This window comes from Coregonus lavaretus (genome assembly GCF_964263955.1).
Source record: "Coregonus lavaretus genome assembly, chromosome: 20".
NCBI classification, from domain to species: Eukaryota; Metazoa; Chordata; class Actinopteri; order Salmoniformes; family Salmonidae; genus Coregonus; species Coregonus lavaretus.
The window spans coordinates 28114581-28129073 of NC_140007.1; the positions used below are offsets into that span (position 1 = coordinate 28114581).

The window sequence follows — 14493 nt, forward strand, 5'->3', positions numbered from 1 at the left end:
CAGACTGGGATATAGTCATAAACGTTGTGCTGGACGCTGAGGTCATGGGACTTCCCCATAATCCCTGGTCGCTCTTTCAGGCCAGGTGTTCGTCATCTGACTGTGTCTGTGTGTGAGATTGGCAGGTCTCATCCTCTGACTGTGTCTGTGTGGGAGATTGGCAGGTCTCATCCTCTGACTATACCTGTGTGGGAGATTGGCAGGTCTCGTCCTCTGACTGTACCTGTGTGGGAGGTTTGCCTCAGGCTGGATCTTAGGTGATCGTAGGGGGATTCGTGGAGATGCTCTGTAGTCTGTACAGTAAAGCCACTACTGAGTATGCAGCTCTTACCCAGCCCATTTAGCTCATTCAAATAGGTCACCACCAAAACATGTGGGAGATAATCACCCATAGCCTTTGAGCACAGTTATGACGTTCCTACCAATGCAAAGGTTCCAAATCTTCTAACCCTCACTCGATTCTAAGTTTACCTCCCCCCATTTGATCCCCTGTGGAGCTGGCATGGTCAATGCCCAGAGACCCTGCTGTGTTGCTTGGAGGTAGAAGATGGGGAATGAGTTATGTACCATCTTGGTCCTCTGTCACTCAGTTGCTAGAGCATGGCGTTTGCAATGTCAGTGTTGTAGGAAAATGTAAGCAAGCATTACTGTAAATGTAAGCAAGCACTACTACATGTAAAATGGTATGGTAGAGTGAGTCCCATTGCTGAAGTATATGATGCCATTTGGTTACATAGTGGAGCTGTGTGCTTATCTAATAGGAGAAGCCTGTATTGCAGCCTGCAGCTGTATTTTCCCAGTCTCTTTCTTTACCCTACCGGCATACTCTTTCCTTTTCCTCCGGATTCACAGTGTAACTGAAGTCCTTTCATGACGACTAGGGTCATAAATTAAACATTACCTGGGCTTCCCTTATGCGTCTGTTCAAGTAAAAATAGGTATGTTTGTGTGTAGAGTGATGCCCATGCACACCCCTCGGCCCTTAATGAAGTAAGTGTTACTGCTGTACCCATATGAAAAACTATGCATCACTTACAGCTCCCAGGCTCAGGCCCCCAGACACTGTGGCCTGACTTCCTCTGGCTCCCCAGTGACTCTCAGCTCATTTGGTTATACATGGGCTCACAATTACCTGGAGATTTTGGGTTTGGGATATGTATATTTCCATATTTCTTCTGACGGATGTTATTATAATTACACAGGCCAGGCTGCCAGACTTCACAGTTTGGATCCTTTCAAATTATGTCTGTTACAAGCCAAGAGGGATTTATTTTAAAGGGCATTTTTATACTTTGTTTGATTATTCTTGGTTCTAAAAACAACTCTAGGGAAACCATTAAGATACACGACATTAAAGTTCAGAACAGAGGAGTACTATCGATGTTGATTTTATTATTCAAAATGCACGTCCATAAAATAGTATATGATCAGGCTTAATTTTACCACCCAGATATGAATAAGGAGCATTAGACATTCCCAGAAAGTGTCTTCCATCCTGCAAGGCAAAAACAAAGAACAAACATCTAATCAAAGACTAAACTTGGGTAAAAGAAATAAGAAAGAAACCATAGTGTTTCTCTGTACCTTTGAACTCTTTAAAAATGTTTTCATTTTATCAGCCACAGAGATATCCATCTTTATGGTCAAGCTTTTATAAGATTGCCTGCTATCAGAAGTTTTCGTTATCTGACTAAGCCTGTAGAAAATAGATTTTTTTAAATCTCCAATTTTAATGAAAGACCCTAATTGCATTAAAACAGAGGAGCTAGAGAACATCATTATTGAGCATTATCTTTCTCAAAACAAATGTGAACAGAAAACATAATGCATTAGCACAGCAGATTAAATCCTAGAGGAAATGAAATACAATAAGCATGTCTTCTATCTAATACTGATGCCATGCTGAATCTAATATCCATGTTTCAAAAGGCAAGGTGTGAAAAAGAGGCTCAGTATAGTTTTGAGGCTTTTGTGCCAGGTAATGTGGGAAGGAAGGAACAGATAGCTAGAGCTTTGATTCAGGCACATTTCAAGCCTCATTCCCAGTAAGCCTTCAGTGCTAATGGTGTATAAAGCACATGATCAGTGATACAGTGTTATGGAGGAGAGTGGAAAAGCAAACTGTCTTCTTTACCCTCTTTCAAGTTGAAAAGCTGCCATGAGACACTGCCACAATGAAAGAACAGGAACATGCTGATTCTTGTTTGCATTTCCTTTTGTCAGCTTTTATTTATTCTTTAAAAGAGACAAGGAGGAGGTAGAGACTAGCTGCACAACACAAATACATAATAATTAATGGGACACTTATCCTCTAGAGGAGGCAAGCAGTACAGGCTTGGCCTGCTGTAAATAAAAAGGAAATGAATCATTTGAGGGATGTTAACAGGCAGGTGATGTGAAATTTAGGCTGTTTGGAGATATCTGTTGATGGGTTTTAGACGATGTGAAAACCTATTTGTGAGGTGTGGCCAGGGAAATGTAATTTTTTGGTGTCTGCCTTGTGTAGCCTACACATAGGTATAGCAATAGGCAAATTCAAGTGGTGGTGCAGACAAATTGGACAGGGTACAAACAAATTTGAAAAAGGAGTAGGCCTATGTATGGACTTGAATAATCATGTATAGATCAGGATGATAATGATCATAATACAAAAAGATGATACAAAATGCCAGACTTGTGTTTTCATTTATGTAAAGCCAGGGGCTTTACAGAATCTCCTGCAGGCTAATGCTCAATAGCAGATAATGTCATGGTGTTTATTGCTCTCTAGATATTTTAGAATGCGATTTGCTCCTGGCTTTTTTTGCAGTGGCAAAAATAGGTAATAATAATTTAGTATGAGAAGCAATCATGGGAGATAGAGCGCAAGTGAGAGCTCGCGTAGCACACGCAGTGACTACAACCTGTTTGCTGGTCATTGTGCATGGGGTGCTATCAACACAACTTCGTATATTTGTCACTGTATGTGTCAGTTGCAAGTTTGGAGGTTTTTTCTTTCTCCCACACGGCTCTTGTCCAACTTGGTGGTGGTGTGGCGCGCGGTCCATGGATTGCACCCGGAGTTTGACCTTTCGCCCATGACAACCCCCGACCTCGTTCCAACCAGCAGCTGATCGTAAATTCCTGTAGAAAAAGAAGTCCTTGCAAGTAGCTGGAGAAAGAGAGAGAGCGCGTGAGGGAGAGCGAGAGCAGGAGCAATGCGCGGATCCTCATCTCTCCACCCCCTTCCTCCTCTCTGCCTCACTCCATCTCTCTCAAACCGCCCTCTGCCTTTCTCTTATATTGAAATTGGTCTGGGTCGAACATGATCACAGAACACCGCTTCTCTATTGCTGCACATTGTCGGGCATTCCGCAAAACCCGATCACTTGAAACAGAATAAGCAGACACAAAGGAAAGGACCTAGTCCAACAATATATTTGTAAAGGTTTTTAATATAGAAAAAAACAGTCCGTTTGTGCGTGTTAAGCGTTGTAAAGTAGGTTTTTATCTATAACAGTCCAACTACAGTATAAAGTAGCCATGCATCTGCACATTTTAATGCGCGCAAGCATTGGATTAGTCGGTTTCTGTCTGGTCGCCTTTGTCCAACAGCCAGCTCGCGCTTCAGGAGGCAAATCCACTCAAGGTAAGTTTTCCCATCAAAATACCTTTATTCCTCCAGGCTTTATCTTTCAGACCCTGAGGAGTAGCCTATCCTTACGCTATGATGATTTAGTGCAGATTTCATTACCTCAATCCGCTGTGCATTGTGAATTTGTAAGCTAATGCCTGACCAATTTCTAATTGAGTTACAAATTAGTTCATTGTTAAAGATCACACACACACACACACACACACACACACACACACACACACACAGTCTTGTACAACTAACACAGTTCCGTCCCATCCAAAATCCTATTTCCCCTACCCTAAACCTAACCCTAACCTGTACCCTTACCCTAACCTTAACCTTAACCCTAACCCGAAAACCTAACCCTAGATCCTAACCCTAACCCTAATTCTAACCGTAACACTAATTCTAACCTTAACCCTGAACCCCCTAGAATTAGCATTTGACCTTGTGGGGACTAACAAAATGTCACCAGTTGGTCAAATTTTTGTTCGTTTACTATTCTTGTGGGGTCTTCTGGTCCTCACAAGTATAGTTAAACATGTCCACACACACACACACACACACACACACACACACACACACACACACCAATAACTTCAGCATCTCACAATAAAAACAAAAACGAAGTATGCCTCATTAATCCTACTCAACATTTTATTACATTTAAAGAACAGGCACACTGGTAAAGACAATTGAAATCTCTTTTAGTAGGCTGATGCAAAATATATTTCTGTATTAAGTACCTAGGAAATTCCACTCTGTTTAAATATTGTTTTGCACTGGCATGTGTCAAACTGCTGTTACAGAGATATAAAGGAATCAGGAAATCATGTATTCTGTTGCATGCCCAGACTATATTTGTCTCACCACAATGGTTAAGCTACTGCTGCACTTTTCTGAGACTGGCACAAAAGTGGCAAATTAACCTGTTTTATAGGTCTGATCCAAAACCGTTAACCAATGTTTAAATCCCCCTGACACTCCCATTCTCTAACCATGAAGATGAACTGGCGACACTTCAAACAGCAGCAGTGTGAACAGAACAGGTTTGTTGAGAACTTCATGAACAGAGTAGTTGTTCATGAGTGGCATCCTGGGTGGTCGGCCCCCACTTGTGAGAAAACCTAATGTTTACATTTTGCAATTATAACAACTTTTTTTCTAACTTAATTTCCCACAACATCGATTACACACTTGCTTGTCATGTGGAATGTTACCGGAACAGTGTTGTCACTCAGTAATGGCATGCACCTGTTTGTAGCCTAAGTGACAAGCAGCAACACCACCATAGCCTGGCAGAGAATGGACACTGTGAAAACAGAAGTCTTAAGAGTGGGAGGATAGTCTATGAATAATGTGCAGTTAGTAATATTTGTATGGCTTTTTATCTTTAGACATCTATAAGAGAGAGAGGGAGAGATGGAGAGATGAGGAGTGGGAGAGATGAGATGGAGAGAGAGGGAGAGAGAGATGCGATCGAGAGAGATGAGAGAGAGGGAGCGGGAGAGAGATGAGATCGAGATCGAGAGAGAGAGAGAGAGAGAGAGAGAGAGAGAGAGATCAAGAGAGAGGAAGAGAGATGCGATCGAGAGAGATGAGGGAGCGGGAGAGAGTTGAGATTGAGAGGGAGAGAGAGCAAGAGAGAGAGATGAGATCGAGAGGGAGAGAGATACTGGAACAATAAGAGGTACAATTTGTCAGGTCAATATTGATTTAACAAAGATGTTGGTGACAGGCCTCTTTGTCCTTCATCAAATGAACTAAGGAATAATGTGGAGGATATGGTGAAGAACAGGTAGAAAAAGAGGACAATGAAGAAGGGAAATTAGACAGGTTAGAGGTGCAGGCAGAGAGAGAGAGTGAGAAATTAAAAAGGGAAAGAGTGAAGGGCCTCGGACAAGGCTAATCACTGAGCCTTTGAGCTAACCTCAAGTCGGAAGTGACTGTCTAGCTAATACAGCGCCAAGGTAACCGTTGGTGAGGTTGGGACATGCTGTGGTGCGGTGCAGAGCGGTGGCTGTGTTGGTGTAACCTTTGGTCCTGGGCCTGGGGGTCTCTCTGGCAGACAGAGCTCCTACTGCAGCCAGGGAGGGAGCCAGAGGCAGCAGCCCTCAGCCCCGAGCCACACTGTGGGAACCAACCAGCCCTGGCCTGGAGGGAGCGACTCAGCAAAATGAGGCCGAAGTGGAGGGAGGGAGGCCTAGAAGTGGTGTGTCTTCCACAAAGAAGTGGATGGAAGGAAGGCCAGAGGTTCCCCCCTCCCTTTTTCTTTTTCTCCCTCCTCTTCTTTGTTTGCTTTGTCTTCTTTTTCGTTCCTTTATGCTAAATGAATTAGCCATGTCTGATTCCACCGTCTGTCATAGGCTATGGCTGTGTGTGTGTGTTACAGGCATGCACAAGCTCTCGTAAATGGGCTCCTATTCCTCACTTTGTTATCCTCTAGTTTTAAATAATTAAACCTGTCCAGTCCTCATACATGCTCTGTCGTGGAAGGTGAAGATGTTAATAGATTTGCACTGCTTTTCCTTAGCAGAGGTTGCAAGTATTTACCTGTGAAAGTCAAAGCTGTACAATTAATGAAGATGTCAAATACCGACATTTCTTGTGATCTCTTGGTAATGGTTCCTGGTAACCACATATGAAGCCACATGAAAATATCTGTTTAAATGGTGCTTTTCTTCCTGTTCAGCTTTCTGGGCTTGGACCACCCTAAGAACACCACAGAAGAAGAATGCAACTCTTGTGGAGACAGCATTCTGTTCTCTGTGATCATCGTGGACCATAGCCAGTCCTTTCCCACTTTGGCACACTTCTCTCATCACATTCACTCTTAGGTGCTGGCTGTGAGCATTCATTGGTCTAGACAGCAGTGGTATTTGTTGTGCTATTACAGTACTGTTATCTACTCACAGAGCGGATATGTGCCTTAAAGCGTACTGATACAAAAGTCCCTTTCAGTTTACCAAGGTATTAGGAACTCAAGGGTTTTGGCGTATCTATTTGACACATATTTTTTTTATTTACTCAATGTACACTACCGGTCAAAAGTTTTAGAACACCTACTCATTCAAGGGTTTGTCTTTATTTTTACTATTTTCTACATTGTAGAATAATAGTGAAGACATCAAAACTATGAAATAACACATATGGAATCATGTAATAACCAAAAAAGTGTTAAACAAATCAAAATATATTTTATATTTGAGATTCTTCAAATAGCCACTGTCACGATCGTTTATGGATGAGACGGACCAAGGCGCAGCGTTATAAGCGTACATATTTATTAAAGTACTTAACACGAACAAAACAACAAACAAACGATACGTGAAGTCCAAGGTAGACTAATAACATACCTTTACGGAACAAGATCCCACCCAGACTGGTGCCAAACGGCTGCCTAAGTATGGACCCCAATCAGAGACAACGAACTACAGCTGCCTCTGATTGGGAACCACCCTGGCCAACATAGATCTACACGATCTAGAAACTCAAACATAGAAAACTAAACATAGAAACTACACACCCTGGCTCAACATTTAAGAGTCCCCAGAGTCAGGGCGTGACAGTACCCCCCCCCAAAAGGTGCGGACTCCGACCGCGCCCCATAAACATAACAGGGTAGGGGCCGGGTGGGCATTCCGCCTTGGAGGCGGATCCGGCTCCGGGCGTAACCACCACCTTCTCTCCACCTCCCTGTTGCGCCCCTGGTCTGGTCTGGCACCGCTGACTGGAGCTGGACCCGACGACGGTGGAACGAACTGTACAGGCTCCGGACTGGAGCCGCTGGCCGGAGCTGGACTGGGCACCGGTGGAGCGGATTGCTCTGGCTCCAGAGTTGATCCGCTGACTGGAGTTGGACCGGACCCCGGTGGAGCGGATTGCTCTGGCTCCGGAGTGGAGCAGCTGACCGGTGCCGGACCAGGCACCGGTGGAACAGGCATGGGCCGTGCCGGACTGGACACACGCACCACTGGCTTGGTGCGGGGAGCAGGAACGGGCCGGACCGGGCTGACGACGCGCACCACTGGCTTGGTGCGGGGAGCAGGAACGGGCCGGACCGGGCTGACGACGCGCACCACTGGCTTGGTGCGGGGAGCAGGTACAGGCCGGACCGGGCTGGCGACGCGCACCACTGGCTTGGTGCGAGGGACAGGAACAGGCCGGACCGGGCTGGCGAAGCGCACCACTGGCTTGGTGCGAGGGGCAGGAACAGGCCGGGCTGGCGACGCGCACCACTGGCTTGTTGCGAGGGACAGGAACAGGCCGGACCGGGCTGGCGACGCGCACCACTGGCTTGGTGCGAGGGACAGGAACAGGCCGGACCGGGCTGGCGACGCGCACCACTGGCTTGGTGCGAGGGCCAGGAACAGGCCGGGCCGGGCTGGCAACGCGCACCACTGGCTTGGTGCGAGGGGCAGGAACAGGCCGGACCGGGCTGGCGACGCGCACCACTGGCTTGGTGCGAGGGGCAGGAACAGGCCGGGCCGTACTGGGAACACATACCACTGGCTTAGTGCGGGGATCAGGAACGGGCCGGACCGGACTGGCGACACACACCACTTGCTTGATGCGAGGAGCGGGACTGGGTTCCCTTATAAACCCCCGCTCCTTCTGCTGCCTAACCAGCTCCTCTCGCCGTGCCTCTACACTCTCCTTCTCCCTTATCGCCTCCTGTAGCTCCTCCCTCTGACCAATTAACTCCTGCTCCCTCTTGACCAATAGCCCCCGTAACCTGGTGGCCTCCTCTCCTAGTCTGCCGATACGCCCTGTCGCTGCCTCCTGCTGCCTCGTCGTCCACGCCGTGTGCCCCCCCCCCACATTTTCTTGGAGTTGCCTCTCGGGTGTCCGTCGTCGGCACGGTTGGCGCCGTTTCTCCTCTCCTGCCTGGGCATTTACCTTCGCCCATGGCCCTTTCCCCGCGAATATCTCCTCCCATGACCACCATTTGCCCACCTGAGACATCGCTATTCTCTCTTCCTGGGCACGCTGCTTGGTCCTCATTTGGTGGGATCTTCTGTCACGATCGTTTATGGATGAGACAGACCAAGGCGCAGCGTGATAAGCGTACATATTTATTAAAGTACTTAACACGAACAAAACAACAAACAAACGATACGTGAAGTCCAAGGTAGACTAATAACATACCTTTACGGAACAAGATCCCACCCAGACTGGTGCCAAACGGCTGCCTAAGTATGGTCCCCAATCAGAGACAACGAACTACAGCTGCCTCTGATTGGGAACCACCCTGGCCAACATAGTCTACGCGATCTAGAAAGTCAAACATAGAAAACTAAACATAGAAACTACACACCCTGGCTCAACATTTAAGAGTCCCCAGAGCCAGGGCATGACAGCCACCCTTTGCCTTGATGACAGCTTTGCACGCTCTTGGTATTCTTTCAACCAGCTTCATGAGGTAGTCACCTGGAATGCATTTCAATTAACAGGTCCTTCCTTCTTAATGCTTTTGAGCCAATCAGTTGTGTATACAGAAGATAGCCCAATTTGGTAAAAGACCAAGTCCATATTATGGCAAGAACAGCTCAAATAAACAAAGAGAAACAACAGGCCATCATTACTTTAAGACATGAAGGTCAGTCAATATGGAAAATGTCAAGAACTTTGAAGGTTTCTTCAAGTGCAGTTGCAAAAACCATCAAGCGCTATGATGAAACTAGCTCTCATGAAGACCGCCACAGGCATGGAAGACCCAGAGTTACCTCTGTTGCAGAGGATAAGTTCATTACAGTTGCCAGCCTCAGAAATTGCAGCCCAAATAAATGCTTCACAGAGTTCAAGTAACAGACACATCTCAACATCAACTGTTTAGAGAAGACTGTGTGAAGCAGGCCTTCATGGTCGAATTGCTGCAAAGAAACCACTACTAAAGGACACCAATAAGAAGAAGAGACTTGCTTGGGCCAAGAAACACGAGCAATGGACATTAGACCAGTGGAAATGTGTCCTTTGGTCTGGAGTCCAAATTTGAGATTTTTGGTTCCAACCGCCGTGTCTTTGTGAGACGAAGTGTGGGTGAACGGATGATCTCTGCATGTGTATTTCCCACCGTAAAGCATGGAGGAGGAGGTGTTATGGTGTGGGGGTGCTTTACTGGTGACGCTGTCTGTGATTTATTTACAATTCAAGGCACACTTAACCAACATGGCTACCACAGCATTCTGCAGCGATACACCGTCCCATCTGGTTTGGGCTTAGTGGGACTATCATTTGTTTTTCAACAGGACAATGACCCAACACACCTCCAGGCTGTGTAAGGGCTATTTTACCAAGAAGGAGAGTGATGGAGTGCTGCATCAGATGACCTGGCCTCCACAATCCCCCGACTTCAACCAAATTGAGATGGTTTGTGATGAGTCGGACCGCAGAGTGAAGGAAAAGCAGCCAACAAGTGCTCAGCATATGTGGGAACTCCTTCAAGACTGTTGGAAAAGCATTCCAGGTGAAGCTGGTTGAGAGAATGCAAAAGTGTGCAAAGCTGTCATCAAGGCAAAGGGTGGCTATTTGAAGAATCTCAAATATAAAATATATTTTGATTTGTTTAACACTTTTTTGGTTACTACATGATTCCATATGTGTTATTTCATAGTTTTGATGTCTTCACTATTATTCTACAATGTAGAAAATAGTAAAAATAAAGGAAAACCCTTGAATTAGTAGGTGTTCTAAAGCTTTTGACCGGTAGTGTAGCTCCAGGTCACATATTAGAATGGATGTCTGAAATTACATTTACATTCTCTTAAGATATTTGCTTCTGTTGTGTATGTTTTTCTCTTGCTGTCATTTCCTTCTTGTTAATCAATACATCAAGGTCGTCATGGAAACCTCTCAAGGTCAGTGATCTTCATGAGTGTAGAGTAGACAATCAATTTAGCTGTGCTTTGCCACTCTGAGAATGGATATTCTGATACGATCTGCCTGAGAAGTGGTGCTCCAATACCACTGTACTTGTTGTTACAGAGCAGTTGAGTGAAAGGAGGGAGATCATAATCTTTGCAGTGGTTGAAACTATTGATAACAGTTCCGTCCAAGACAAATATACTGTCTGAATAGTGAACATGGCTTTGATCTTTAAGGACATGTGGTGATGATGTTAGGACAAGCATAGACGTGAAACTGGTTTAGTTTGCATATTGATATACACTGAGTGTACAAAACCTTAGGAAAACCTGCTCTTTCCATGACATAGACTGACCAGGTGAATCCAGGTGAAAGCTATGATCCATTATTGATGTCACCTGTTAAATCCACTTCAATCAGTGTACATGAAGGGGAGAAGACAGGTTAAAGAAGGATTTTTAATCCTTGAGACAATTGAGACATGGATTGTGCATGTGTGTCATTCATGGGCAAGACAAAAAGTGCCTTTGGGTTTGGTAGGAGGTGCCAGGCATACCGGTTTGAGTCTGTCAAGAACTGCAACGCTGCTGGGTTTTTTAAGCTCAACAGTTTCCTGTGTTTATCAAGAATGGTCCACCACCCAAAGGTCATCCAGCCAACTTGACACAACTGTGGGAAGCATCCCTGTGGAACTCTTTCAACACCTTGTAGTCCATGACCAACGAATTGAGGCTGTTCTGAGGGCAAAAGGGGGTGCAACTCAATATTAAGAAGGTGTTCCTAATGTTTGGTACACTCAGTGTATTTACCCACTGTGTATTTACAGGAAATGTGCTTTCACCACTAGACTACCTTTTACAGTATAGTGTCTGGTCTATAATAATGAGCACGTTTTAGCCCTATTTATTCTTAGTGAATAAGTGAAGAGCCCTATGCATGCAACAAATTAATAATAACACAATGTTATGTTGATTCTGTGTTTATCAGGGCCGGTCCTTGCTGTTATGCCGCCCTCAGCGAAACAAAAAAAATGCTGCCACCTGCACAACTACAGTAGACCCAGTAAGCAAAATGACGTTGAAAAGATGTCTAAAATACATATTTTCCAGACCTTGAAGTTAGGTTAAATGTAGGTTCTGAATGAAGGGTATTTTCCGTATGTTTAAAATTCCACATTTTCCAGACGTTGAAATCAGGTTCATTTTCGGTTCTGAATGAAAGTTGAAAATAAGTCATTTATAGACGTCTATGTTTGGGCCAAATCAAGGCTGGTCCAGACCGGACAAAAACTGAACCAAACGTAGACGTCTATGATTGGTTCATATTTGGTCCAGACCGGACCAAAAATCAATGTCCGTGGACATTGAAATCAAGGCCAGTCTGGGCTGTTGCGGTGACCGTATTACCGCCACACCGGCAGTCATGTGTCATGACCGCAGTATAATTCCACAAGACCGTTGAGTCAAGGTAATCTCCTGTTATGCACTCTGGACATGCGTTAGTAGTACCCAACTTGCTAACGACCATCAGGTCCGAATGGCATGGTACTCAGGGCTATATTATCTCTCTAACCACTCTGACATCAAAGGAAATTGCAAACGAAAATCAAACACTTATCATCAAAACATCATCATGCTTTTAAAACTCACCTCACTATGATGATCAATTTGAAGAAAGAACTTCAACAACAGGTTGAAACTGAGTGTAAATCATGGTCATTGTGGATGTTGTTTCAAAGCCTAACATGACAAATTGGACAGTGCTTTCTAAGGTGATGATTCAATCAAAACGTTCATATGCATATTAGAGCTTATGCATACGCATAGGCTTATGAGCCCAAGCCCGAAAAAAACCCTGAATTAAAATGATGATTGTGCCGTTATGCAATACATAGCCTACCGCGTATTACGCATGCCAGAAAAACAAAACAAAACTGATTTAAGATGTCTTTGGTGCATAATTGGTCTAGCCTATACTCCAAAATTAAACAAATTTGAGTAATCGCCTTTGAGTGTGGACTGTATTATTATGCATACTGGATGGACTGGTTACCTTATGCTATACTCAAACATTTTGATCCATGAGTCTGGGAGAGAACGTATAGCCCTAGGCGATGCTGTTGGTTCATTGATTGTGCAGGGCGATTTTGAAAAGCCTAGTAATAGGGGATTTATTTTATTTTCATAATTAATTGGGTGACACATTTTTAGCTTTACAGAATATCTTACCACCATGCATTTCCATCTCCTCTCTCTTCTTTATTCCTTTCTCGAGTGCGCAGAGGGGCTGCCAACAGTTTAGTGAAATATGTTCAGTTGCGAAAACATGTTTACTATCGATGTTCCCGAACAGATTTCACTTTGTTTTCCAAATTAAGCACTGGGTAGCTGCAGGAACAGGGTTGGAGAGCCCATGGCATACAGAGTTTGGGTGGAATATCACCTGTCGCGCAGCGAGAGCATGCTCCTCAAACAGTGGTTGATGCATGGAGTGAAATAAGTGTTCTTATATTTATTTCTCAGCTGCTCATATTAAGCACATGCTCCACTATAAAACCGAAGTAGCCTACCGGGCATCATTGAAAAATGGACCAGCGGAAAACGCGCAGCCTCCATTTTCTATTGGAGTGCATACAGATGAAATGTAGTTTTACCCTGCCCTGGTTCCTGCCCATTTGATAATGGGCCATTCTAAATCAAAACTTATTTCACATATTAGTAAAGACAAGATTCAATTGAGAATAGTATGATGGGTGAAAATGTGATCGCTTGATGAGAGAACAGCTGTGCAGCCTGAGGCATGCTATTTTCTCAAACCATCAATAGCCTATAGTCGCGCCATGCAGCCCATATATGTTTTGATTTCTAAGTCATTCTAAGTTTTGTATCATTCACAACCAAAGTTGCCAAATTACTCTAAATCTACCTGTTTCAAATGATCACTTCTACGCTCAACATAGCCACTTCATATGCGCACTCGCTCCAGAATGGTAAAAAGATCCATTCTATTTTATTCAGCTAAGTTCAATTATATTCTTCTTACTATAAAATCATATAATATAAAATAAGGGCATGGGACTTATAAGCATATCTTGTCAGGTAAACAAACAAGCCTACAGCCTATGGCATGGAGCATAGCCAGAAAACAACTCATATTCTGTTCTTCTGAAATACATTTTCTTCATATCATAATGTTTCTTTAGACATGACTAAATAAATAATAGGTTTATTGTGATGGTGTATATTTCATTGATTTATTTAACTTTTTTAAATGTAGATGTTGCAAAGGCGTGCATCAGTGGCTTGTATGCAGCTTGTATGCGTGGAGGCCTGGAGATACTAAACGTGTTCATTAACAGTCAATTACCTTGAGACCGGCAGTCTTATGCATGACAATAACCGGCTGACAAAATGTCATGACCGCCACAGCTCTAGACGTCTATGATTGGTTCAGATTTGGTCCGGACCGGACCAAAAACCAATGTCCGTGGATGTGGAAATCAAGGCCGGTCTGGACTGCACCAAAAAAAGACGTCAAAAGACGTCGGCGTCGGTCCGTGCTTACTGAAGTGTAGCCTACAGTGTTGCCTGGAATTGAATTTTATGAATGCCCATCTATTTGGTAAGCCTACCGTTTTTAAAACACACAAAAAAAGACGTCCAAAAGACATTGGCTAGTGCTTACTAGGGTGTAGCCAACCATGTCAGCCTGCAATGGAATTGTATGAATGCCCATCCATGTGGTAGTGTAGGCCCACCGTTTGTAAAACAGGCCGATGCATTGGCTTTATTAGTCCTGATTCCTGTGACTAATCAATTTGTCTATTTAAGCTCTGAATATCAGCTACCCAACTTTATCAGGAGTTATCGTGAGCCTATTTGCAATGAGTTTACACAGCGGGAAATGCAGAAGTATTTTCTTTTTCGCTATGATAAGCTTGTCAGAAATGTACGGATACAAACATGAAACCACTGATCATGATAATGGGGTGAAACTCCTGGACAACAGTTGTG

At 44.3% G+C, this 14493-nt stretch overlaps 1 protein-coding gene across 1 annotated transcript in view; it reads left to right on the forward strand.

Annotated features, from left to right (window-relative positions):
• Positions 1-3522: 3522 nt before the first annotated feature.
• LOC311148069 (signal peptide, CUB and EGF-like domain-containing protein 3) overlaps positions 3523-14493 on the forward strand; it is a gene marked incomplete at its 5' end in the record, with an annotated part of 110512 nt that continues 99541 nt past the window's right edge. Inside the window, one exon of the mRNA XM_084184964.1 lies at positions 3523-3628. Within this exon, the coding sequence (XP_084041090.1) occupies positions 3523-3628 (106 nt within the window). The remainder of the gene's footprint in view (positions 3629-14493) is intronic.